Below are 27,282 nucleotides of genomic sequence, written 5' to 3' on the forward strand. Positions count from 1 at the left end.
GCATAGGAAGACCCCCAAAATCTGATCCCAAATAATCTTTCCAAGCTCTCCTACCTCTTCACACACGTCCATGCACCTCTAAACTGAGGGCAGATTTAGGGAAATCCTTTCCTTTGCACTTGCCTTTCCCTGCACCCATTCCTCCTAGGATGCCCTTCGGCCCAGCTGCGCAACCAAGCTCCACCCATCACACCACCCACCTCTGCCAGGGTGGATGTCACTGCCACCCTTGGGATCTTCTAGAGCCCTCGTCTCTGCCTCTCATAGCACTCTGTGCATTGCACACCGCACCACGATGTGTCTGCACCTAAGAGCTTCATATGCGGTCAATCTGATCGTCTCTCAGAGCACCTTGCAGAGTCCACGATGTCACAGGTCCTCCATGAACATTTCCTGAACAAATAAGGGTTCATTCTGCTTCACAACCCTAGATATCTGTTCTTGGCACCGTTTTTTTTTTTTTTTTTTTTCTTTTTAACCTATCTGCCCCTGGAGGCAAGATTGCTAAGCAGCTGTCAAATACAAACACTTACAGGAAAATTCCTATATGTCCTGGCAGAGGACTCAGTCACCCAAACTCTCTGATGCTTGGCAGTCTGAGATTAATCTGCCAACTAATATTCACAGAGTGCCTATAATATCCACGCCATTGTATAGACATCATGGGAGATGCAGGGATAATAATTGCTATCGCTTTTTTAAAAGCATTTTTTTCTGTTATGCACCATGTCGGCAACTTACATATGTTAATGTATTTCCATCCAACCACTCAAGGGGAAAGGCAGTATTCTTAACACCATCGCCTAGCTCATCAGTATTGGAGTCAAATTTTAAATGACATATGGTGTCTGGTATCTAAGAATTATAATGTCGCTGGGAATGTAAAGCAAACACAAATGGTAAAAAGATAATAATATCCATATATCCAAACAGGAGCGAGTGAGTATATGTGATAAATGTTAAACGAAGATACTTTGGCCACAAGAATTGATATCTGTGATGAGGCAGAACCCTAACCTGGGTCTGGAAAAAAAGAACAGGATTTACCTTGGCAGAGGGTTTGTTGTGGGTATCCCAGGTAGAAATGAAAGTACAAAGTGAGAGGAGAGCAGATACTAGAGATTGATGTTATAGTCCAGGGCATTTGGGAGGGAAAAAAAAAAGGTGGACCTAGAATATTGGAGCCTGTCTGCCAGCCACTCGCCCTCAGAGCACGTTTCAGTTGGCAGTGATATTTATCTGCGTGGTTATTTAAGCTGTAGGCTCCAAGACAGTAGGGACAACACTCTTATATTCCCTGATGTATCCACTGCCAGGAATTCATAAACACTCACTTAATAACTGAACGAACAAGCAATGACTGAGGGAAGGAGAGAGGGCCTGAACCCAGGTGGAGGCTGTTAAGTTAGTGAGCACCAACCTCTGCAGCTCTAAGTCTAAGGAGACGGGTCACCAACAACAAGCATAATCCTTAAAATCATTCCAGGACCGGGGGTGTAGCTCAGCGGCAGAGCGCTTGCCTAGCAAGCACAAGGCCTGGGTTCCAGCCCAGCACCCACCCCCCCCCAAAAAAAAAACCCACCAACACAGCTGCAGAAATGAACATCAAACTTTGCAACACCACCTAGTTCATCATGAGGACATCCCTTCCTCAAAGGAAATTTTGTTTCCTATTTCTCCTTGGATCGGGTTGTCATCCAGTAAAGGACTTTTTTAGTAAGAAAATCTAAACCCTCCCTGAGGAAAAGTAAACAAACATCAAACAAACAAAAAAACCCCAGGGCCAGGCTTTTTTCAATTTTTCTAACAGAACACTGGGTTCTACCCGTCTTGGAGATGGGCACAGAGCCTGGGCAGCAGAGGCACAGGTAGTAATGGCGTCTACAAATTATTGATCAGCAAGGATGACAATTAGTATGCCTGACACCCAAACCCAGCCCCACAGCTAGAATCAGAGACTAAAGCTGGAAGGTGACATAAAGGTCACCTATCAATCCAAAGCACTTCATTTTACAGACAGGGAAACTGAGGCTCAGACCTCTGTAACATTAGACAGCTACTGATATTCCACCAAACCTGTCACACAGTTGAATGGGACTTACTCAGTTTCAGAGTGAAGTGACACTCCAGAGCCGGCAGTACACACCGTATCCTGAAAAACAGATCCCCCCTCCACTGACCCCACCAAGAGTTTTTTCAAAAAGGGAATTAAACCAGGAGGGTTTTACCACTGAGCTATACCCCCAAATCTTTTTTTAAATTATTATTATTATGTTATGTTGAGACAGGATCTCACTAAGTTGTTTAGAGACTCACTAAGTTTCTGAGGCTGGCCTCAAACTTGTGATCCTCCTGCCTCAGCCTCCTGAATCACTGAGAGTATAGGCATGTACCACTAAGCCCTGCCCACCAGAGGTTCTTACATACCAGGCTTGGCCAAGCCTTTCCACCTTCAAGAATTCTGAATTCTAGAAAGTTTTTCCCTTTGTCATAACAACATCTTTCTCTCTGTAACATCTACCCATTGACTAAATTCCAATTTCACTACTGAAATTGGCTAAGTGACCTGGGCTGAGTTACAGTTACCTAATTCCTTAACACTATTTTTTCCCTCCCTATAAAATTGGGATTTTGATCAACCATTGAAGAGTAATTAAGAAGGCTATTTAATTAGCACAATTGCTAAGCACAATGCCCAGCACACAACAGGTGCCAATTGAATATTGGATAAATGTTTATTATTGGAGGAAGGTCACACTACCAATATATCTGCTTGCCATACCTGAGAAAAAGGAGGGAGTGGTCACAGCCTGAGAACTGGCTCATGGCCTAGGACGCAGGAACATGCTGGGCTTTGCAGACCCCTACCTAGGGCTCAGTTCCAACTAGAACTACCTAGAACTCAGCATCCAAATCCGGCTCTGTGATGAAAGGAACCATGGGATTAAAGAAGAGTCTCTACTACAAATCAAGAATAGACCAATAAGAAATTCACTTAATAAATTAACAAAAAGAAAAACTCCGAGCGTCCAGGACCGATGCAAACTTCTGGAGCTTTCCTCCCCCAGTTATTTTCTAAAAGTTCTCATCCCACAAATAGCACTTGACTGGGGTTCAGTGATAACTCAAGAAAGAGGAACCACGCATGTGCTTTCAAGAAACAAGGAAACCTGTGAAGCACAGAGAGGTAGGAAAAGACCATGCCAAGTGGCAGGGAAGGGCCCAGAGAAGACGGGGCCACAGCAGAGAGCAGCCAGCAAAGGTGTCCACCAAGATGGTGGCAGGGGGAAAACATAAAAAAAAAAAAAAAAAGTCACACCCATTAGGATGGCTACTATCAAAAAATCAGTTACAGAAAATAACAAATCTGGGTGATGATATAGAGAAATTGGAACTCTGATTTGCGTCCTGTTGGTGGGAATGTAAAATGCTGCAAACCACTTCGGAAAAGAGTAAGGTGGTTCCTCAAAAAGTTAAGAATAGAATTATCACATGATCCAGCTATTCTATTCCCAGGTAGCTCCCCAAAAGAATAAAAAATAGGGACTCAAAAACATATTTATATACCTATTTTCATAGTATCATCATTTCCAATACCAATAGGTCAAAACAACCTCAATGTCCATCACTGGATAAATGCATAAAAAAAAAAATGTGGTCTAAACAGACAATGAAATAGTATCTCAGCCTTAAACAGGAAGGAAATTCTGACACTTGTTACAACTTGGAGACACTTTGAGGATATTATGCTCAGTGAAATAAGCCAGTCACAAAAGGACAGAATATACGATGCCACTTAACATGTGGTTCAGAGACAGAATGGCAGATGCCAGGGGCCGTGGGAAGGAGGTAATGTGGAGTTGCTTAATGGGTAGTAGTTTCCGTTTTGCAAGATAAAGAGTTCTATGAATGAATGGTAGTGACCAGGGCACAACAATGTGAATATAACTTAACATGAAACTTAAAAATAAGTAAGATGGTAAAATGATGTTATGCATATTTACTAGAATTTTTAAAAATTAACAATTAAAGGAAGAAATAGTCAGGAAAAGTTATGGGCAATTAAACTCCAGATATTTTTGAGAAAACCTTTTGAACAAGGATAACTCTGGTGTTTATTTGGCTTCTTGCAAAAGAAAATAAGCAAAACACATCAACACTAAATATGGTTCTCCCAGGAAAAGAAATCAGAAATATATGAGACAAACGTCCCAAGACAAAGACTGGGGTACTTAGCATGTGAGAAACAGATCGGGCCTGCCCACTTTATGGAAAATGCCCTACCAGGATTCCCACGGGCAGGCGCATCCCGCAAAGATTAAAGAGGAAATCTTGCCTTCTGTGTCCTCTGACTTTTATGGGGCTTTTGGAAGGACAGAATAATAGTGACCCTTCTTCTTCTCTCAAGCCAGAGACTCCTTAAAATCCCCTTTCTATCTGGGTATGGAACCACCATCTGACCCAGCTATCCCTCTCCTCAGTCTATACCCAAAAGACTTAAAAATGGCATACTACAGGGGCTCAGCCACATCAATGTTTACAGCAGCACAATCCACAATAGCTAAACTGTGGAGCCAACCTAGATGCCCTTCAGTGGGTGAATGGATTAAAAAAAGTGGCATATATACACAATGGAATTTTACTCAGCAATAAAAGAGAATAAAATCATGGCATTTGCAGGTAAATGGATGGCGTTGGAGAAGATAGTGCTAAGTGAAGTTACCAATCCCAAAAACACAAATGCTGAATGTTTTCTCTGATATAAGGAGGATGACTCATAATGGGGTAGGGAGGGGGAGCATGGGAGGAATAGATGAATTCTAGATAGGGAAGAGTGGTGGGAGGGAAAGGGAGGGGACAGGGGATTGGCAAGGATGGTGGAATGTAGTAGACATCGTTATCCAAAGACACGAATTGGTGTCAACAGACTTTATATACAACCAGAGATATGAAAAAAATGTGCTGAATATGTGTAATAAGAATTATAATGCATTCCACTGTCATTTATTTTTTTAAAAATCAATTAAAAAATTATCCAAATCCCCTTTCTATGAACCACCAGGTTATCCTGAGAACCAGAAACCAATGGACATTCAGAAGAAGCAACCCAACAGAGAGAGTCTTCAGAAAGCTCAGGTGCTGGGTACAGCTCAGGGGTAGAGTGCTTGCCTAGCATGTATGAGGCCCTGAGTTCAATCCCCCGCACTGCAATAAAGTAAAACTAAAATAATAAAGTTGTCCATGAACAAAGTTCAGCCCATGACAACTTGAGTTCAAGCTCCCTTCTGAAACCTCAATGGAAATCAATCGGAGCCTTTTCATTTCCATTCACCTCACAGGTCTAATTGGCAAGATTAGGCAGAAGACCACGCAAGGGATTGTTTTGTTGGTTTTTCTGTGTGTTTCGTCACAATCTGCCTTGCATTTTTTTCATAGATAGGAACTTTTGATTTTTTTTCCCTAAAAATGAACAAGCCCAACCTGTGCCCCCTTCCCACAGTTTCACATAGAAGGGGGCTACTGCCGGGGACTGTGGATTGCTGCCGGCCTCTGTCATGGCCTGGCCTATTGCAGAGGGATAGAGTTGCCCAAGAGACAAAAGCATGCAATCAGGCAAGGTGTCATTTAGCAGGGGGAAATAAAAACACTCCAAGTTTGGGGCTAGGTCTTGGGACACGGAGAACTCCGTCCCTGAAGGTCAGTCCCCTATGGTAAACATCAATGGTTGTCAACCAAGGTGCCACAAGGTGGTAAAAGCTATCTTTAATGTTTCCTGCAGCCTATTGGAACCTGGATACCTGCAGAGACATGGTCATACAGGTTCCTGAAATGTCACGTGACTGTGTTGAAGCTGAGGTCTCTCACGTGGCCGTGACCATGCTGGTTTTGTCATTCTGATCAAATATCGACTGGCCATCGATGATGTCAATGACATAACCTGAGATGAGATTTTTCCCCCATCCAATTTTGTTATATGTCTTTAATTTAATTTTTAAAAAAGGGAATTATAGCTCATTAACACTCATCCATTGCAGTTTGGAAGGCAAAGTCTTGCAAGACCCTAAGTTCACGAAGGCAGAAATAAAAGGATCCTTAGGGGTGAAAAGTTGGGGAAGCACCCCTGAGCCTCCCCTCCTCCTCCACAGACATGCACCATTCCAAGGGAATAGACGGGCTTCCCTTGAGCCGGAATGGAGCAAGCCTGTTAAGTGAGGAGACTCGAAGAGAGTCGGTGTAAATTAACTGCATCTGGTGAGGTGGGGTGAGAAGGGGGAGGAGATAATTAGTTGACATTATAGGAACGAGGGCAAAGAAGAGCGTTCTATATTTACTCAGAGGAAATCTGAAATAGACTACTTTGCACCCATTTGGTGCTCCATGAGGGATCATGTGGCAGATGTTGAACCCAGGGACCAGAAGAACAGTTCAGCCAAACCCCTGGGTGATGCGAGGCAACCCTCCCACAAACAGAAACCTGACTTCCTGCCCCTTTGCTTCTGAAAATGAAGGCGAGAAGGCAAAGGCATGCCAAAGAGACATCTGGGAGCAGCGAGACCAGGCTGTGGTCAGGGAACAATATCTCCACACAAAAGCCTGACAATAAGGAAGGTGAACAAATGTGTGGTTTATAATAAAATGAGTTCTCTTAAAATTCAATCCTGGCTGGTTTACGGTACCCTTTGGTACGTATGTTCCACATGTAGACGGGTAACATTTCGGAAGTAACACATATTTCAAGTGATACAGAGGCATCACTGGGTGGTTTTATTGTACATAAAACAGTAAAAAATAAATGCCACAGTCATGTAAAACTCCATAACACAGCCAAGATACAGTTTCCACCTTCTTGGATGAATTGAAGGCATTCCAGCACACACTATAAAAGCACCTACTATGAAATCTTTTCTCTCCATAGATGCAAAGAACCACTTTCTTGGGTGCATGTAACATGTGTATCACCTCAGAGGAAAACATAAGCATGTCCAGCTGTCTCCATGGACGCAGGTGACATGTAGTTCTATAAAGACCTGCTGCTCAGTTCAGATCATTAGGCTGTGTGCTTGTAAGATGTAAGGTGCAGGCTAGCACTTACAGGTTTGCAAACACTTCTAAAACTAGTTTATGGGGTGTTTATTACAAGAAAAGATGTAACAGTCATGAGGTTAGGGCACCATCTTAAAAGAGGTGCTAGAGAGAGTGGGAAAGACTAGATGAAGATCCACAAGCTCACTCTATATGCTGGAAAGGAAAGGGCCAGCCTCCAGCCGCCCTCCAGCTCCCCCAGAGGATCCCAAGGACATCCTGGGAAGTAGAAAACGATGCAATGTGCTATCAGCAGATCCAACTCATCAGGCAGGACAGGGAGCGAGGAGGAGGCTGTGGCCATGGAGGGTCACAAGCCCAGCAGTAAACACAGCTGTGTTCTAGCATCGGCTCTGCTCCACCAGCTGTGCTGCTGCGGGCAAGTCGTGCCACCACTCTTGGGTTCAGTTTTTTCAACTATAAAGTAAAAGACGAATGACCCCAAACAGTCCTTATAAGTCTGTATACTTAAGCTTGTCTGCACTTCCAGAAATACCCAAGGAAACCCCAGTCGGCTCCATCAAATGGCAAAAGCTCCACACATATCCGACAGTTTCTATTTGCCTATTGTCCTCTTTCAGGCATCAGCGAACACTGCAAAGCTGCCATTGAGATTTTGGTCACCTCCCAGCAGCACCCTTAGGCCTGTCACTACATACACTGCTGCAGAACAGAGATGCTGAGGGTTTTGTCCAAGGTCAGAAGCTAGGACAGGACCAGAATCCCGGCTTCCTCAATTCCTACAGCTACGCTATACTTTCCACGAAGAAACCAAGCTGGCTTTCTGGGAAGAACGCCAGAGGTTCCATTCTCCCAACTGAGAATTCATTGGAATATTGGAATAACAACTTTGGAGACTGTGGTCTCTCCAATCCATTTCAGGACCTGGCTAGAAACATGAAAACCCAAAGAAAGAAGCAATGGGGAATTATTCCGTTTTTTAACGAAAGAGAAAAAATTAGGGGTGGGAATATGGGGTTTCTTAAAAATTACATGATTGCTGGAAGTTAATTTGGTATTTTTTTTTTCATTGGTTTGTGAGTTCTGTTTCCAATCACAAAAACAGACAGCTGAGGATGCCTAAATCACTTCTCAGTGAATTTGCATCTTGTCCCAAAGAATCTTTCCCACTCTGATATATCAGAGACCCCAGAACGTGGTCCTCTGTGGTGGAAGAGAATCTTCCTCAGTGCAAGAGAGCACTTGGAAAAAGCCCCTACACTGAAGTCTAAATGCCTGGGCTTCAGCTCCACGGTCACTAAGCATGGAAAAGGATACCATTTAACGTGGGGCGCACTGCCTCTTCTAGAAAACAGAGGCCATACCCTGCCAGTACAGATGGTAGCCTGTCCCCTCCTTTACCATATACACTCCTTGTTAGGCTGAAGTCATTGCACCTGGAAAGGAATCCGGCGGAGATTTAGAGATGTGTGTTCTAAAAGGAAGGTCAAGACTCCTTCCGGAGGAAGCCAACCAGCAAGAGGACACCCTTGCTATTACACAACTAAATGCCTTGGAGAGGACAAGAACACAGCCTTCCAGGACAGCACAAGTGGTCGGTACTCAGGGTCGAGACTCGTGAAGGAAAGAAACCAAATATGATCTACAAGTCCGGTGTTCCCCTACCTGTCGATGATGACAGGGTCTGAAGGAGTCTCATTTCGGTTTCCACAGCTTTTCTTTTCACAACATCGACTGTAGATAGGGAGGAAAACAAGAGAGTAAAAGAATCTTGTTATATATTTTTAAAAAAAAAATAGTTCATTGAGCATACAAAGATGAGAATGTTCACTAAAAATGAACGTGTCCAAGCTATAAGCTGCTTGAGGGCAAAATTTGTGACCATGTTTTATTTCTAAAAAGAAGAAAGAAAGAAAAGAAAAACTTGAACCTGAACCTGAAGCCAAAAACATATTCAAAATACAATCATTCACATATTCTCACTCTGGGACTTACGAGCTGGCTAATCCGCCACAAATCACAACTTTCCCAAGAGCTGTATTTGTAACTGAACCACGGATGGTTAGATTTTAAGTTCTCCAAGGTCTCTTCCAGGCTGGTGTTCAATGATTTTATGATTGCATATATTAGTTCTTTTTTATCCCAATAAATATTTGGAGAAAGCAGAAGAAGAAAAATGTATTAAATAAACCACAAGCAGGGCTGGGGATTAGCTCAGAGGTAGAGCACTTGCCTAGCATATTTGAGACCCTAAGTTTGGTTCCCAGTATCACACACCCACCAAAAAACTAGACCATGAGTAGCTGTTTGGATGATCATAAATCTTACTGATATAACAGCTTTCTCTGGAGAAGTTGGTGTACTTTGTGAACAATTTATTCATTCATTCATTTCCATCATTTCCCAAAGACAAAGGAAGAAGAGCAGAACTCTGGTGGACATTTCTACATTAGAAGAAAATGAGGCAGGGAGCTGGGGTACAGTCTCTCCAGTAATTTTTACCAGGACAGAAATGGGACTTGACCAGATGTCAGTCCCATCCTAAAAACGATTTCCCAACACTTCCCCCTTGCAAAGTGCTGGGGACCTGGGTGATCCATCAATATTGAGAGAGGAAGACAGAAGAGGATCCCTCAAACCAATTAGAACAGAAGAAAGAACCCAAAAGGACCTGAGAGGGAGCAAAATTCTCCAATCCAAAGGTATCTGCTCAAAATACAGGGACAGATCTGAGAAAGGAATGAACGCCACACTGCCCACCTGCAACTACAGCTTATTAGGGCCTCAGACCTTAGAATACCTATTGGCTCATTTCAGATGCATTATCCACTATCAACTGTAGTTGATTTAGGGTGGAGCCTCAATGTGGCTTACAAAAAACCATGGTCACCCAAATCAGGTGGAGAATACGTCTAAAGTTAACAATAACTCAGGTACCCATGACTGCTGCCTTTCCCAGGCTGGATCCTCTGTAGCTTAGGGTTGTGTAGTGCCGTAGAAAAATTGCTGATCTGGGAATCAGGGCTCTGGCTCTAACTCCTCACTAACCAGTTGCATGAATTTAGTCAGATCTCTAATCCCTCTGAGCTTATGAAGAAAGAAAATGAAAATGTTGGATTAGGTTATCTCCAGAGTCCCTTCTAGCTTTACGTATAGGAGGCTATGGAATTCCTTGAGCACCCTTGGAAAAATGGGAAGCCCTATGGCAGCCAGGACCCAAAGGCCGGCCCCAGGCCAGTCACCAATTTGCTTTGTGGCTCTCTTTGGGACTTCCAGCCTCTCTGATCCTCCACAGAATCAAACATAAACAAACAAATCAATATTTTAAAACTTTTCAAGCACATCTTTCTCATTCAGGGATGCATGATTTAGTTAGTGAACAATTCTACCACCTTTAGAAAGTAAAACACAACTGAAAGAAGCTAACACATTTCCAGCAAATGGGCTCAATGAGGTTTTAAGAAATTTAATCAAATTAGTAGAAAGTAAAAGAAAATTTGTCTCGACTTTTCTAAATACCAGAGTTTGCCATTGGGACTTTCTGAAATAATATTTGGCCTTTGAAATTATATTAGGTCTTAAGTTTTAAAATTTCAATCTATCCCAAGATTAACACCAATAAAAATGCTGGCCAGCTGCACTCCCACCCCCCAGAGCCCTTGTCTCTCCTCCCAACCCCCACCCATTTCCGGCTCCCACCTCTGGGGATCCTGGAGCATTGCTTATGTCAACGTATACCTTAGCAGCTCAAGGCAAACCACTTTTCTTAGCAACACGATTTCAAAAGACCCATACATGCTAGTTACCGAAAGGCCTTCAAGCCAGACTCTCCTTTGACATCACCAGCTTGTCAACCTAACCCCAAATATGTGTGCAATGCGGGTACAATTTAATTACACGAGCACACACTGTCAGAATGTGCCCGTCTGTTCGGTTTGGGCAGGAATGATTCTGAGGAGGCCAAGTAAGTTTGCAAAATTGCTCGGCTGAATTCAGCTGCTTTCCATGGGGATTTCCTCTGGCGGAAAAGAAAAACAGATAAAAATGTAACCCTGGTGCCAGCGAAATACAAAGTGGAGAACCAACTCAGGGAAGTAAATGATACGCAAAGGGAGAACGCAGGGAAACCTGAGGGCCCCATCCTCTATTTTCCAACAGTAACGTATCTAAATAAAATCGCTAGTGTTAATATTTAGCACAAAAAAAGATGACACAGATGGTTACTTGGCTATTGAACTACAACGATAGTAAAAGCATAAAAATACCAGATCCCCAGAACCACACCAAAAAAAGTACAAAAGTAATAGGATCTGTTGTATTTGCCCTATTGGATCCCCTCTTAAAACTCCCAAGTTAGTCAAAGCAAAGCCCTGTTCTCTTTAAGAAAAGTTCTCATTAATATGTTTTACTTGTTCTTTATTTTGTTCCTTAAATGGCATGCGGTTCTCAGGTCAGCATTATTAATAACACAAGCAGAGAGACAAGGAGAACCCATGATGTTTAGGAAACCACACTCTGCAAACAATGTGGATCTGGGGCCCCTGAATTAACACAGATGACAAACTCAACCCTGCCTTCCCTTTGCTCTAGAGGCATAGCCAGAATGGCCAACTTTGGGCTCAGCTCTTTTAGCTAAAGGGCTCTTAAGGTTCTTTTCCAACCTTCAAGTCACTAAGGTTCCTGAGAAGTCTTTCCTTTCACTGACAATGACTGCAAAATAGGAAAATGAATGAATAAATAAATAAATAATAAATAAAGGAAGCAAGCAGAGAAGAGGAAACTGAACTTGGCGATAGGTTGCAATTGTGTTTCAAACTACCCCAGAGGGGTTGGGGGGCTCCTCTTTGCTAGTGAATGAAATGAAAGCTGGTTCTCTGGGTCTCTGTCTGGTTTGTTTTGTTTTATTTTATTCTAGTACTCATTTGGAGACCCTCCTACTTGAAACACTCTCAATTTGCTTACAGGCCCCTTTCTTCCTCCACATGGTGTCTTTGAAGAGGTTAAGAGGAAGAATAAGTCAAGCTGGGGGGTGGGAGGTGGGAGAATATGAAAAAAATATATATATCATGAACCCGAATCTCACCTGCATTTTTCAGAAAGAGAAAAAAGAAAAAGATTAAAAAAAAAAAAAAAAAAAGATGACTAGGGAAGAAAATAAGAAGCACCCCAACCCTGGACAGAGGGTGTCCAGTCAGCCCTACTCTGGCTCTTGATAAGCTAACACATCCCTCTCCCCTCCAAAATCGTTTTTTAAAATTCAACCCTCAACTTTCAAAAATCTGTCTCTAATTTCAAACTCAAATAAGCGCACAGCATGGTGGCTTTTGTTTTGTTTTCTTCTCCCCAACTCCTCCCTGCGATTGCATAACAAAAGTGTCTAAATTCACACCATCTGGCCGATAAAGACACTGGCCCCACTGCCCGGCTGGCCCATCTGATTAGGGCCCTGTCTAGCCTGCGCCTTGTGGCGAAAAGTCACAGCTGTGGGGTTTGCTAGCGCTCAATACAACTCTGTTATTAGCCAGCTGTAGGCCTTGAGACGACTTCTGTTCAAATTATAATATCTTTTAACCCTCTGAGCATTGAGGGCACAGGGGTGGCTGGCAGCAGCATAACAACTAGATTTCTCCTTGCTAATAATTGGCAAAATGAACTAAAAGCAAAGCAGAGAAGGGGGAGGAAGAAGTTATTCCTAAACAAGATTTATTTTTGTCCCTTTGCTTGTTCCTCCTAAATAATAATAATAATAAAGTTAAACACCAATTTAGAAACATTTTACTAAAGATTATAGGATTATGGACATAAAATCATTCCAGCAAGTGCCCAGGTATGCAGCATAACATGGTGCAAATGAAATGAAGTATGTGCAATAATCATTGAGAAACAAGGATATCTGATCCATCTCCCCAGTGTTGACTGCTGTAACCAGCTCGAAAACTGTGAGAGAAGGAACTTGCTCCCATACCTGAGAATCAGCTAGCTCTAACTGACAGATTGAAAGAAAACTTCCCTTTCAGATACATCTAATACTTGCCTTCACTTACCTTCGCCCAACAGACAGACACACACACACACACACACACACACACACACACGAGACAGGACCCATCCAATGGATCATCTATTTGCCCATAATTAATATTTGTTTTAAATTCTAGTTTGGGAAGAAAATAGCAGAGCACCCTCCCGGTCTCCAATGCAGAGAAGTTACAGTACATTAAATTTTTATATTGTGTTACTAATGCAGACTAAACCAGAGGCTTTAAAAATTGATGCTGCTACTTAAACAGCATAAAATGAGGAGGATTTGATTGGGCTTAAAAATAAAAATGTCAGCCTCCACTACAGCTGGATGGGGGGGTGCGAGTATTATGGAAAGGGATAGGTATAATTCATTAGACAACGGGTTAGTTTGGTGGTTTTGTTTTCTTTTCCATTAATAAGGTTATTGCTCCAGACAAAGGCATTTAAAAGTTTAGAGAAGAATAAAAATCCTCTTTGACTTGCCAACCAAATTATAGCATTAAATTATATATTATTAAAGTATATGAATTTATAAAGTAAAATATATAAATTATATATTATTAAAGTATTGCATACAAGTACATCTTGAAGTTGTATTTTCTTTCTGAACAAATTTATGAAGGGGCCCTGGGATAATGGAATATCTATCTTCTTACTTCATCACCCAACTCTTCACCAAGCAATTCAGTAAGGGAACCTCAGATCAGACAGAGTCAAACTTTGTATTTAACAAATTTGTTTTTCTAATACTTGGTCAAAACCAAAACAAACATGTCCAATTGTTATGATTTCTTTCTGACTGGGTTGAGGAGGGAGATGGGGCTTCAGGGAGCTGCCCATAAAATAGTCCATACTAAATCAGATGGCCTGTGATTGCCCAAACCTAGCAAGTCTGGAGGTAGGAACCATTTACTGCAAGAGCAGGTTGAGGGGGGAGAATGGAGGCTTTCCCTCCAATCAGATTTTGGAGGGGAGAAAATGCTGTAAAGAATAGAGTTCTAAATTTTTTAAATAAAATAACCATGTTCTTCCCAGAATTTCCTTTGTATATCCTTTCTATTTGCAGTGGGATCCTCAACATCTAGCCCAATACACCTGCAAACACTAGGCAAAAAAAAAAAAAAAAAGATTCAAAAAACATTTGTAGAATGGTTGAACATGTGGATGAATTTTATCTTCTAATTTAAAAAAAAATGTGCAGGACTCAAAATGGAATATATCGGTCTCTGAAAGGTAGGTGGGAAAATTGTAGGAACCCAAACAGACGGTGTGCCTTTCTCAAAGTGACCTCAGGATTCTAGGTTGCTCTAGACCCCAGACATCCCAGCGGTGGGGGACTCTCAACTCACAGGTGGGAACCAGGACCAGTCTTTCTAAGCTCCTCCTGACCTAAGAAACACCTTCAATGAGAAGTGACAGAGAAGCGACTTCATGCAAGGAAAGAAAGCCACTTTGGCGCAGGTGCCTAGGTGCAGGGAAATAGCTGGGGAATGGGAGGCTCAGCACTCTGTTAGTTCCCGAGCCCAGACTGCGATTTTCCAGGGTTTAGACTCAGTAACTCCACAAGTGGCTCCGCCTGGAAATCCACCCCAGCAGGCAAGGCGGATATCCAGCAGAGCCGGCCTCCAGCAGAGAAGTTCAGGGAAAGTCCTAATCTCCAAAGTCCATCACAAACCTCGCTTGGGCGGCCCATCTCCTTCGGCAATGGTCCTGCCTAAGGTGGACAGCGAGACTTTCCACTGGGCCCGGGAAACTCCGGCAACACCAGGGATTTGGAACCGTGAATCTTCTGGTTTGCTTTCCTCTCAAAAACTGACCTTAAAAGGGATGAGGGTCCTAGAGAATCTGCCCTGGGCATGTCCACCGGGAGCCTTCGCTCCCACAAGTTAGTCCGGGAAGCCAGGGAGCCAGGCAGGTTAGCCGTCTGTCTAGTCCAGCCCCGAGGAGAAGGTGGCTCTTACCTGCACATCACCTCGTGTGTCAGAAGAACTCGGCACATCTCCGGATTCTTATTCTGTCCCTCGTAAGCTATAGGCTGAGAATTGTGCAGGGACAGGAAGGGAAGACATGTAGCCAGCCGGGTAGAAATACAAACAAAGAGGGGACTTTAGAACAAGAACAAAATTCTCACCTTCTCCCTACCTGCTACCCCATTCGCAGTTTCTGCCTACAGGGGCACCTGAGAAGTTACCTGTTACCTCAGCTGAAGAAATAACAAAAGTGTGCCCCATAGTTCTTTGCAAAAAGGAATGTTTGGGGGTCTGAATCTCCCAATTGTGTCCTCTTTTTATCCCTTTGCTCTCCTCCCCTTGCCCCCAGCATCTCCAAAACCAGATAGACACAGGACACTGGAGAGAGAGGGGGAAAGAAGTGTTCCCAGAGTGGACAAGGTGGTATGGAAGGAAGTTTGAAGTTTGACCCAAGAAATCATGCAGGAGGGTAGAAGTCAGAGATGAGCTGGGGTGTTGGGGGCCAGAGACAGATGAATAGGAGCCAAGTGACTCACTGGGCTCACCTGCTTGGTGACTGAGTCGATGAGCCTGACATAGAGGTCCTGCTCCGTGCGGACACCTACAGGAAGGGGGAGACCAGCAGGAATCAAGGACTACAGAGCCCACTCTCCCACACCCAAACCCTTCCCGCCCTGGGGTGGAGGCCCAGGCTGAGCTGTCCAGGAGGCAAAGACCTTTAATCCCCAGCCCCAGGCAATCCTCCCACAGCCTTATGCTCCCAAATCTGTCTGCCAGTCATCTAGGCAATGCCTTCCAGGAAAGCGAGATGTGCTAGGTACTCTGCCGGCTACCAGGTGTCAGCCGATAGGATGCTCACCATTGCTGTACAGGAGCTGTAACTTGTAGTGGGTGCCATTGTTGGTCTTCTCATTGCCTTGTTCCTGAAAAGATGGAAGGCATTCGATTCCCTGGTATTTCAGTCCCCCCAAATGAGGGAAACAGGAAAGAGTGCTTCCTTATACCACCTCCCACCACTTTGAACAACCCTCTTGTCCAGCCCTTGGTCAAAGGGCAAGAGCCCCTGCCTACCGCTGACTATCTCCAAGGCTTGCCAAGCAGCAGGGGAGATAACCCAACACCACAGCAAGGCTGTCTTTAGGAAGGCCCCACCAACCCATCTGGTCTATCTGTCCTTAGGAAGCCCTGAGGCTTCTCTCAGCAGAAGGGTGAAGCGACCTGTCATTTAAAAGGGCAGAAATAGGCCCTACTCCCCTGAAATCTCGGCACCAAGGCCCAGAGCTCAGGGACCAACTGATTCCCAGGTTCAAGTGGGAACTTAACTTTATAGTTCAGGTGGCACAGCTGAGGAGACTGAGGCCCAAAGAGGGCAAGAGATCTCTTTCTGGTCACATATCAGTTTAGGCTGACTGCCCTCTATTTGAGATCAAATCCAGTCCCCAAATCCGGACTTGAGTTCAAACAAGGTGCTGCCTTGGGGAGTGGAAGAGAAGGCTTCCATGCCTGGGAGATTGGTCAAGGCTGGGCTGTGAGTTTCCACCATAGGACTGATTCAACCTACCCTGCTCCACCTGGCAGGTGAAAATAATGAAAATAACCCAGAGGAGGGCAGCGGCAGCCTTGTATACTTTTTAACTATGGTCTAGTCCAAAGGGCTTTCGCTCGGTGGTCGACCCCTAGGTTCAACGCACCCAGCCGCCAGCGCTCTACACCCCGCAGGGTGCGGGAGTAGGGGCAGGGGGAGGTGCGGGGAAATCTACTGATTTAGTGGCTGGGGGTGAGAAGCCTCGATTTATCATCTTGATGATGCCAGCGGAAAAGTGTCGCAAGTGACAGATGGAATCTTTAGAGCTCTGCAAGGAGGGAGTCATTGGGGGGGGCGGGGGCAGGGGTCCTCTTACTTTGTCGTTCTCCACAAAGTCCACGAAAGCCGTACGCTCTATCTCCACCGGCTGCCCCTGCCTGTCGTAGAGCGCCAGGACGAAATGAAAGAAGTTGGATTTCCTCAAGTTAGAGGGAGGCTGCTTCTCAAAGTGGGCACGGGACAGGGCGACCCCACTGCGCAGGAAGAGACAGGTGGGACACCGGACACAGAAAGAGAAAAGACAAGCCGTTACTAATGTGCCCAAGCAACGCCGCAGATAGGCAAGGGACCACATCCCAGGTCCAGATTCCTGGACCTGTCAGGTCTTTTATCAATTCCGATTAAGAAGTAAAAACTCTTTAGAGGAGTAGTTAGTGGCCATGAGGTCAAACGGCAGTACCATATCTGGGGCTGCTTCCACCGCCCAGTGGTCCAACCTCCCAGGGTCCCACTACCAGGCTGTTCACTGTTGGGCCTTCAGTGGAAATCGAAAGACTCTGGCTGCCACAAGCGGTCCAGAGCTGTCCCCCACGCCACCCTCAAGGCGGCCCCAGCAGCTGGATCAGATCGCGAAGCTGAGGCCCGGGGTTAAGGGGACTAAGCATCTTGTTTGCAGCTGAAGAAGTGGCTCCTTTACTTCATCTTTATCCGAATTACCTGCCCTCACGCGACAAGGCTGTGGATGAGAACCCTGAAGCGCGGGTAGAAAGCCCAGAGCCCAGGTCTAGTTCCTACAGGCCTCACCCCTCTGCTTCCCTCGCTCTTCCGAAAAGTTGCATCTCAAACAGTCGCACCGCGGAATCCCCGCGACCAGCCCTGCGGGTCGCGGATCACTGCGGAGGTCGCGATACTGGACACCTTAGCCCCTTGGGTTACTGCGAGGGGAGAAGCCAGATTGTTAAGAGGCAGAGAGCATCCTCGCCCGAGACCTAGGCCATCCGGATACAAGCTGCGTTTCCCGGTGGCGCCAGCCAAAGCCACAGACCGTGAAATCCAAGTCGGGGGACTCAGAAGGCATCCTTGGAGCGCCTCGAATGTGTACACACATCTCCCTGTCTATCTGTCAGGGCCAGTGCTAAACTGGCCACCAGACCCATTTTTAACTAAAAAGTTGGGGGGGGGGGTGAGCGCACAGATGGCGGGAGCTGCCCCGCGGCGCTGAGGTCTCTGGGCCTCCTGTCCCAGGCGCCAGCACTTTCACTCTTTTGAAGGGTGTAACATTTTGGCTAGAATTTCCCCAACTCAGGCCGCCTGTTCCAACTTTAACAAACTATTTGATTCCGGAAAGGAAGAACAGTGAGGAAAGCATCTTCCGCAGCCGGGCTCAGAAAATGCGCGGCAGAGCCGGCTCTGCGGTGCTGCCTTTCTTCCCTCGGCTTGAAGCCCGGTAGTCCCCAGACCGCTGCGGAAAGTCGCTTGCCGCCGCGGTGTGCGGTCTGCCCCAGGGACGCTGGCGCGTCCTGGCTTCCAGCGGGCGGGCAGGCGGACAGGCGGCCATCGCTGCCGGCCCCCGTCCCGAAGCGATGCGACTTCTGCTTTCTCTCCTCCAAGAGTGTGGCCGGGTTCGCTCTACCCGGGACACCTGGAGACGTAGCCTGCCTGGGAAAAGGATAGTTTCTCCATGGGATGTCAGGACTTCCAGGAGGAAGGCCCGGAGCGCAAATGCGGGTTGACGAACGAGAGTTGCGGAAGAAGTTCGTGGGCGCTTGGGGAACAGGAAGGTTGCCTTTCTCAGACAGGGACGTGAAGGTCTCAAATCCCCGCTCAGAAGTGGCGACGAGGCAGAAAGACTGGAAGGTGTCCGTGGGGTGACACGGCGACACGGCGTTGACTATCCCAGCTTGCGGACGCTCAGAAACAAGTCAACTTTAGCGTCGAGCAAAGCTGGAAGCCAAAGATCCCTGCAGCTTTCTGGCGGCGAATCCTCTTTCCTTTCCTTCTTCTTCTTCCGCGACTCCTTCTACTGCTATTCCTTCATCTTTTCTCTTTTAATTTCTTCTCTCCCGGACTCCGTGCATCTGGGACACTCTCTGAGCCGCGACCCTCTGGCCTGTCCCCCCTCCCAGAGCTCCCGGCCGCTTCGCCTTCCCGGGCAGCGGCCGCGTCCTCTCTCCACCTCCGCCGCCACCATCTGGTCGCTGGGCTCCGGTTCTCCCGGAGCCACCGATGCGGGAGAAGAGGCACTCGCAGGCGGCGTGGGGGAAACCTGGTAGTGGCCAGGAAGTCGTCTCTGCTCTCGCGGTGGTGACAGCAGGCTCCGGTCCTCAAGCGCTAGGCAGAAATGGGAGCCGAGATGCGAGGCATTGGATGCTACTTTATTTTTTATTTTTTTGTCTCAGAGAGTGGACTGTGGGAAAGGAGTGGGGGAGACACACAAATGACCCAGGCGGTTCAGAAACTCCAGTGTTGGCTGCCGGGTAAGTGTCCCCCTGACTGAAGCAACTTGCTCACCGCAGGGAAAGCGCCAGCGTACGGGGCCAGAACGACAGATGGGGGTACGGAGAAAAGGAAAGAGATGCGGAGCAGGGGACAGGGCACACTGAGAGACACCTAGAGCAAGAGACTTTGAGAGCATAATAAATATGCAGTCGTCTCCTTACCTCTGAGCCGCGACATTGGCGTCCACCACACCGACATTCCGGACCCAAGACCTGACCGAATCCATCTCCGCGCCCAGCGATTTCTCTTTCAGAGCTGGTCCTCTTCCTAAAGTATCTTGAATCCCAAACATTTAAAAAGTATGATCCTTTACTGTCGCTTTTAAAATGAGTTTACAAAAACACAGTCCTGACCGTTCTCAACGCTGCAAGCAAACCGTCTCCTCCAACGCAATCCAAGAAAGGGGGATCAAGTGCCGAAGTTTGGGTCTGTCTTGAAAAAGAAAAAAGTCCTTTGCTTCACGCGCGAGGTGCGGAATGATGTAGTCAAAAGTTGGGTTTTTATCCTCTGCAAGTTCAGATCTGCCGCTTCAGGCCCTCCACCCTAGGTCGCTCGCATCCTTCCAACTGCAGAGCTGCCGCCACAAAGTGGTCACAATTTAGAAGCATCACCTGTTCTGGGAGAAACAGGAGGAGATTGATAGCTGCCTAATCTCTCTGCTTCCTCCAGATCCTCCCTCCCTGCTCCTCCCCACGGTTCCAATTTAGGAAAAAAAAAAAATCCCCAACAGGATCAGTTTTAAAAGGAAGGGGAAGACCCGGAGCCGAGAGGAGGCGGTGGCTGCGAGAGCCGCTGAGCCGGGCTGCATCCGCGCACCGGCCCCATGAATGGGTTACTACTGCCCGGGCCGCCGGAGGCGGAGCCGCGGCCCAATAAGGAGCCTCATTTGCATGGACGCTCGGGATTGGCCGGCGCTGGGCAAGCCAGGCCGACGTCCTCCGGCGGCGCGCACCACGCTCTGCGTTGCCGGGAGTCCGGGAGGTGAAAGGGGACAGAAAGCTGTGGGCACCGAGTCCTCGCCCGAACCCTGCGCGCGTGGCGTGAGCGGGATGGGGGCCCCCAAACCCTGCACTGACGCAGGATAGCTGGGTCCTACGGCCTAGGGACGCGCTGGCTCCGCCTGGCCGCGGGAGCGGGGAAACCTTTGTGAATTTGCCTCTTAGATGTAGGTTTTTGTAGCCTGCCAGGAGGCATGTTAATTTTCGGGGTTTGGATCTGTGTGCATGTTTGCGAAAAAGCGGAGCGTGTGACCACTTGTACTTTTGTTTTGTGCAAACGTTCCCCAGAGCACCCAGTTCCCTGAACGGCTCTCCCAAGTCTCCTGGGATTCCATGGTGACACTCAGATTTTGTGTACGGTTTGCAAGATGTTAAGGGGGAAAAAGGGGGTATTTAATGAAAGTCGGGAGTGGGGTGTGGACGAGCGAGGCTCAAGTGCTGTTCAAATAAATAATGACGGGGAAAACGGTAGAGGAGCTAAGAAAAATATACCGGGCGGGCGCGAACGGGCTTCGCACCCGTGCAGATGAGAAGTTGCTGACAGATCGTGGCAGGCTTAATGCGAGAGCTGCCGGGGTGCATCCCGGGAACCCTCTTCTCTCTCCCTAGTTCCCGAAGCTGCCGGGAGCCTCAGGGGGGGGGGGGGCAACCCGGGAGTCACGGAAACTTTGCTTACTGAGCGCGGTGGCCGCGGTGCTGGCCCGCGGGCTAGTGGCCGAGAGGCGGCAGCAGCTCCGCCAAACAGCTGAAACCCTAGACGGCTTTGTAACTACGCCATGCAACTCGCGGTGCCTATTAAAAATCCTCCTGGCTGGGTGTTATTTTCTTGCTTCTCCTTTTGTATTCTGATCTGTGCATAGATCTGCTGCTGAAATCTAGAACACCAGCGCGAAAACAGATTTGAAGACAATGAATGCAAATCTGTGCTCAAAGACCATCTGCCGTGGAGGAGACAATCAGCTGTTCTACAGTGCGAACGACTGCACCCGAGTCTCCCGGCCTCATTACGCACAGGGCATTTACCAAAGCCTGGATTTCATTCAGGAGACTCTCCTCCCCACCCCACACATACTTAGGACATAGTTTTGCGCATCAACTGACTCCGGACCAGATCCCTTAGGTGTAGGTGAGCGCTCACAAATGAACTGCGAGGGTTTGCCGCTAGAGGACACAGCTCCTCGCAACTCCTTTGCCTGCGTGGATAGGAAGCCTGCGCTTTCAGAGAATGAGGCTTTCCTAAGAAAGGGATCGGTGCGCCTCTACATCACCCCTGGGGCAAACTGCAACCCCAGACTCTACAGGCAAGATCGCGCTCCGCTAATCTGTACTAGAGAAATTCGCTAGAAAACGGACGAATACTCTTCATAGACCCAGGGTCAAAGGACTCAAGCAGTTGCTTTGGGGGAGGGGAAAAAAGGTGAAATCCTAGCCTCTGGGTTGTATTGAATGGGGCTCCGTGGCTCCGGGGCTTTAGCTGGCTATTCCCTGTTGGACGAAGAAGAGTGAGAGGAGCCATGAAGGAAGTGTCAGAAAACAGGAGGTGGTAAAAATCCAAGCCAGGAGTTGTTCAGAGAAAGAAGAGGGTAGGTGGGCAAGAAATTTGCAAAGAATGAAATCTACTACCCGGTTTTTCAACTTGGCAATTTTCTGTTACATGCAGCCTCTGTGGATAATTTCAACCCCTGCAAAAAAATAACTACCAGAATTTCTACTCCCGCTTGCTCTTTTTGTAAATTTTTTCATCACCACCCCATTCTCTTCCTTGTTTGGGGTCTGCTCCCAGCAGGGCCAAGCTTTCTCGTTTCTCCGCGGAAAGTGTGGATCAGTCCGTGGGCCCTCCAAAATGTGCCTGGTGATCTTTTTTCCCAAGGAACCATTTATTGCCTGCACTTCGACGCTGCTAGGGAAAGATGCGGAGAGTACCCCGAGGGGCCGCCAGTCAGCGGTGGGCCAGAGCCTGGCCCGGTCACTCTGCCCCTGAGGCTCAGGTTGGCTTGGGTTAAAGGGCACAGCCAAGGTCTCACCAGTAAACAGCTAAACAGTAAACAGCTGCCACCCAAATTATGTCCCTTAGGAAGCGAATGAATTGCTCCTTTCTCCCAGCTCCCTGCTGCAGTCCCCAGATCAGACTTCGCAGGGGGGCGCCCCCTTCCTCCGCCCCCAGTGACAAGTTCAGGGACCACAGTGCCCCGCTGGGAGGTAGTTTATGGGAACTGTGGTCCGGAAACTTTGACCTGGTGGGGCACACCGCTCTTGGCCGGTTGCTCTAAGGGCGCCCTCCCGGTGGCTGCTCTAGGTACCGGGAACCGATAGCTGATGAGATGCTAGAGGTCCTGCCGGTGGCTAGTCCGGAATACAGAAATTCTCTCCCGGGCAGGACGAAGTTGCCTGGCGAGTGCGGCGGGGGCGGAGTGTCGGGGGTGGGGGGGGGGGGATCGGTGGGGGATTGTTAAGTGCAGCCGGGTGGCGCTTCCCGAGTTGGGAGCATTTCTGCCAACCCAGTTGCGTTTAATTATGTTTGTATGGGTTTTGGGGAGGGGTGGCTGCTGAGTTGGCCACCCGCGCCGAAGGAGTGTGGATTATCACTGGAGTGGGTGGCGTTGGTTGAGCGGGAGAGCTGCGTCTCTTACTGTTGCCTGCGGCTACCGCCGAATAACCCTCCTTTTTCAAACCTGAAACTCAAAATCCGCCCCGGGCCGCGCGGGGCCCGGCTGGAGCAGCTGCGGCCCAGGGAAGCCTGGCCCTGCCGCGACGCCGAGCCCGCGCGCGCCTCTCAGCCTTGGGCTGGCGAGCTCCGTTCCGTCTCTCGCAGGGGTCAAGAAAAATCCAAGATGCAGGATCACGATTCTTCATGACAATCTATTACGCAAACTTGGCAATCCGCCCTTTATCTTGTCCCCTTTTTTGTTCACCTTTCCAAATACACTCCCCGGAGTTTTTTCCTTGTCCTTGTTTCACATGGGCACCTCAATACGGTGCTTCCGGTCACCACCTAATTGGTTTTAAGACCCATTTGTCCATTATTGTCTGGTCCGGGCTTCCTGGGAGCATCGTCTCTGCTCTTCCTCAACACTTTGGAAATTTTCCTTAAAAATTGCTCTGGAGACAGTGTCTCCTCGGCAGGGCTCTGGAGAGAACTCAGATGTGTCGAATTCCCCCACCTCATGATCCTCACCTCCAGGATTTCAGTCACACTGGGTGGCTAAGCCCAAAACTGGACTAGTACCGGGGAATTCGATCCACCAGGAAAGCCGGTCTGGGTTGGTAAGTGAAATAAGTGGTGGCCCCCGTGTCCTCTCTTTGGATGAGAATTTTTCAATGGGTTAAAAAAAAAAAAAAAACTAGATTCTTTGCTCACTATCTCAAGTCCTGCTGAGAATATTTAATCTACAATTCGTGAATGATTTTTTAAAATATCCAATTTCATTAATTCCCACTCCAAATTGCAACTTTGGCTTTTTTCTTCCGGAAGCTAGATCAGTATGTTCTATAAATACAAATTCCCCAGAGAGGGCGGGAGGGGGGGGGGAAACTATTCATGAAGTCACGACAAATATCTCAGTAGGACTCTGCCATCTACACCTAACATTCCCCTTTAGGACTTTGCTTTAGGACGGTTGGGTGAGAAGTAGACTCGCTTCTGGTTTTGTTTTTACGTAGTGAAGAAGGAAGCTACAGAAAAGCTACGGCATGGTAGAACCCATGTGCCCAAGCCTATCCGATCAGTGCCATGAATTTACCCAAAATGGGTCGAAGGAGCCAGATCAGCTGTACCCAACACTTCAAAACTCCACAGTCTTTCTCCTCCTCCACCGCGTATTCTTGTTCCTCCTCCTTCTTCCCTTAGTGTTCTTCTCTAGAAATATCCTTCCTTCCCATTTCCCCATTCCGGGTGCAGACAGTGAGGAAGCACAATCCGAAGCCGAAAAGTGGAAAAGTCCAGGGAACTAATTCCCGCAGCAGCCACGCCGGAGCTCAGGCGCCGGCGCTGGACAGCGCGGGAATCTCGCTGGAGAGGCGAGTGTTGGAGGACAGGTGGTCTGGAGACCCAAGAGCCTGCTGTGTCTTCTTCTAACATGGGGAGCCAATTTATCGGGAGGTGTGGTGGCATGCGGGCCAAGCCCCCGATGTTGGGCTATGCTGGAGTAAACTGGCCGGTTGCAGCCCCTTGCAGGAATCTATGCACGAAAGCAGTGGCATCTCCACCAGCAGCAGCGATCTGGGGGCAAATTGGCCTGCATTACCAGGGGTCTCCACGCAAGGTAACGCTGAAAAAAGTTCACACGAACAAAAGCAGGATGCTTACCAAGCACTTTCCTCGAATGCCAGACACTGCCAGCACTTTCCCACCCTTAAGCCTGACAGCAACTCTTCAAGGGGGATTTTTTTTTTGCTTCCATTTTACAGATAAGCAAAATGAGGATGGGAGGTGACAAGTGGCATCTCCGCAGATAAATAGGAGGGGGAAAAAACCCACAAAACCTCCTCTCCACTTACAACACTCCACGATGACAGCATGCACAAGGCCTTTAAAAAGAAAAAAAAAAGTTAAGTGTGACTTTCTCCCTCTCTTTCACCCCCCAACCCCCCGCAGTTTCTCAGCTCAGTCGAGAGGAAAAGAACCAGAGTTCTCCGAATAACTGGTGGTCCCCGCCCCCCGCCAGCCGGCAGGGGAAAGCCCGCGGGACCTCCCAGCTCCCTCCCGGCTTGCGGCAGAGGTGTGAGCGATGTGTTGATTATTCATATTTTTGCCGAGCGCACACTCCGCCGCCGCCGCATTTCACAAGTACATTCACGTACACACTTGTACACGCGCTCGAGGGGCAAGCATACCCGGCCTAGCGCTCGTGGGGCCGCCCCTAGGGGGCGCCTTCCTCTTACGGGTAGGGGTGACAAAAGGCTCCCACTCGTCCCCTCCGTAGGCCACTTCGTTCTCCAAGCTTACGGAAACACACTCTGGGCTCCCAGATCCAACATTGTTCGAGATACACTTGTCTTCCCCACTTCCCCTCCAGGTGTGTGTGTGTTTGTGTGGAGAGGGGAGGGGAGGGAGGCAGCTACAAATATGGCACCAGCTAGAATTTTATTCCATTTGGCACTAGGCGATCCTCCCTCCAACACACACACACACACACACACACACACACACACACACCACTATCACCTCCAACCATATCACACGCCTTGGGTGGCAAAAGGGAAAATCAGGAGAAGGCACTTCAGTAAAATGCATGGTTTCATATTGACTTTAACAATATAAACTGGACTTCTTAAGTGTGAGATTTCCGCAAACCCTGCCCAAGGCCTAGAAATCTCATGTCTGGCTCATGGAACCCCACCTTCACATCCCGGCATCTCCAGGGAGACGACCATGCATTTCCGGGCGGGTGGGTCCAAGGGCGCACGCCACAGGGCACCCACGGGAACCTCAGAACAGCTGGGGAAACAGAGGTAGCTCTCCAGGCTGGGCAACTCCGTCCTACCCTCAAGGAAGGGCAGCAAAACTTCCATTAACTTGATCTCTCCAAGGAGAACCGGCGGGAGCCACTGGATTTGAGGGAGCCACCGCCTCCTACAGACAGTCCCAGGGGCAGGAGCGCTAGTGTCGAAGGCGATGCTGCCCGCGCCACACAGGGGGCGCTGGAGTCCAGGCTGCGGAAACCCTCACACCTCCGCACTTTCTGCAAGTTTGAGGCAGGGCAAGTTCAACATGTTGCTTCAGTTTTCCCCACGTAGTAGGGCGGCAGGTCTGCGGACCCAAGTTAGAGCCTGAGTCTCTTTTGATCTCATTCGTCTGAGCCCGAGCTTTACTCTGGGGAATAAAACAGAGCTGTTTACTCCCCAGAGCTTCACTTTGACTTTTGGGTAAACGTATCTGGCACGTAGTAGGTACCCTCAGCCCCTGAGTGGGTAAAATGACAATGATGATATTTGCTGATTGAGTCCTTGCGAGTCTGCCGCGTTTCCTGTGGGGCTGTTTCCCACCCCCACCCCCACCCCGGCCTGCGAGCTCTGGAGGCAGGAGCTCAAGCGGCTTTGCAGCTCCTTGGCCTAGCAGAGGCGCTGGTTCGCGCAGTGAGTGCTCAGTGATTTAAAAAAAAAAAAAAAAAAAATGGAATTGTTTCTAGGAAAGTGCTTCGGAACCTGTTCGATGCCCGCAGGTGATGGAGGCCACCGAAGGCACCCGAGTGGTGCTGGCCTTTTCCAGGAAGGGAATGCGTCTTCCAAGGAGCCTGCGCCGGGGCTCAACGGTGCCCCTTCAGCGCAGCAGTTAGCAGGGCGCTCTCGCAACTCCTGCGCCCGGAGAAGCGCGCTCGCTGCGGGCGGGCGGGCGTCTAGGCACCTGGAACTCCCCAGGGAATTGAGGAAACCCGCGAGGACTTTTGGAAAGGTCCTTCCCTTTGTGCCCGAAGTTAGTGACAAACATCAGTCAATTAGTTAGTTCACAGAGAGCCTCGAGTCTCGGCTGTGCGCCCTCCGCAGGAAGAAAAGCGTCTCTGCCGGTACCACGAATTCCCGAGCGACGAGCTCCCAGAGCCACGCTTTCCAGATCCGCCTTCAGCGAAGCTAAGAGGGAGGGGAAGGCGAGAGACTTGGGGGAGCGGGGGAGGAGTTTCCTACAAACCCCTTGCACTTTTAATGCAAATACAACACCTGTTTGTTGCAGAAAAAATACCACATAAACCAAAACAACAAACGAATTAATAACTACCTTTAATCACATCAATATAAGTATCTAATTTTTTGTATTTGGCAGATTTCCTTACATTCTTTTGTGCATATGTCTATGTATGGTAAGTGGGAACACAGATTTTATATTGATTTGTAACATTTTGATTCACTTAATATAGTGAATACCCTTAAACAGTTTTCTACAGTGACATTTAATATTGACAGTGTTTTGTTTTGCACACCACAAGTTGTTCAATCTGCTAAGGTTGGA

General features: G+C 47.9%; 1 protein-coding gene across 1 annotated transcript in view; it reads right to left on the bottom strand.

Moving 5' to 3' along the window:
• EBF2 (EBF transcription factor 2) overlaps window positions 1-20,176 on the bottom strand; it is a 184,021-nt gene extending 163,845 nt beyond the window's left edge. The window contains exons 1-6 of the mRNA XM_081269481.1: window positions 19,503-20,176; window positions 16,940-17,096; window positions 15,898-15,961; window positions 15,584-15,639; window positions 15,030-15,103; window positions 8,710-8,778 (exon numbers count right to left, since the gene is read on the bottom strand). Coding sequence (XP_081125607.1) covers window positions 8,710-8,778; window positions 15,030-15,103; window positions 15,584-15,639; window positions 15,898-15,961; window positions 16,940-17,096; window positions 19,503-19,633 — 551 coding nt within the window. The 5' untranslated portion in view covers window positions 19,634-20,176. The remainder of the gene's footprint in view (window positions 1-8,709; window positions 8,779-15,029; window positions 15,104-15,583; window positions 15,640-15,897; window positions 15,962-16,939; window positions 17,097-19,502) is intronic.
• Between the last annotated feature and the right edge of the window lie 7,106 nt (window positions 20,177-27,282).

This window comes from Spermophilus citellus, assembly GCF_964194105.1.
Source record: "Spermophilus citellus genome assembly, chromosome: 16".
NCBI lineage: Eukaryota > Metazoa > Chordata > Mammalia > Rodentia > Sciuridae > Spermophilus > Spermophilus citellus.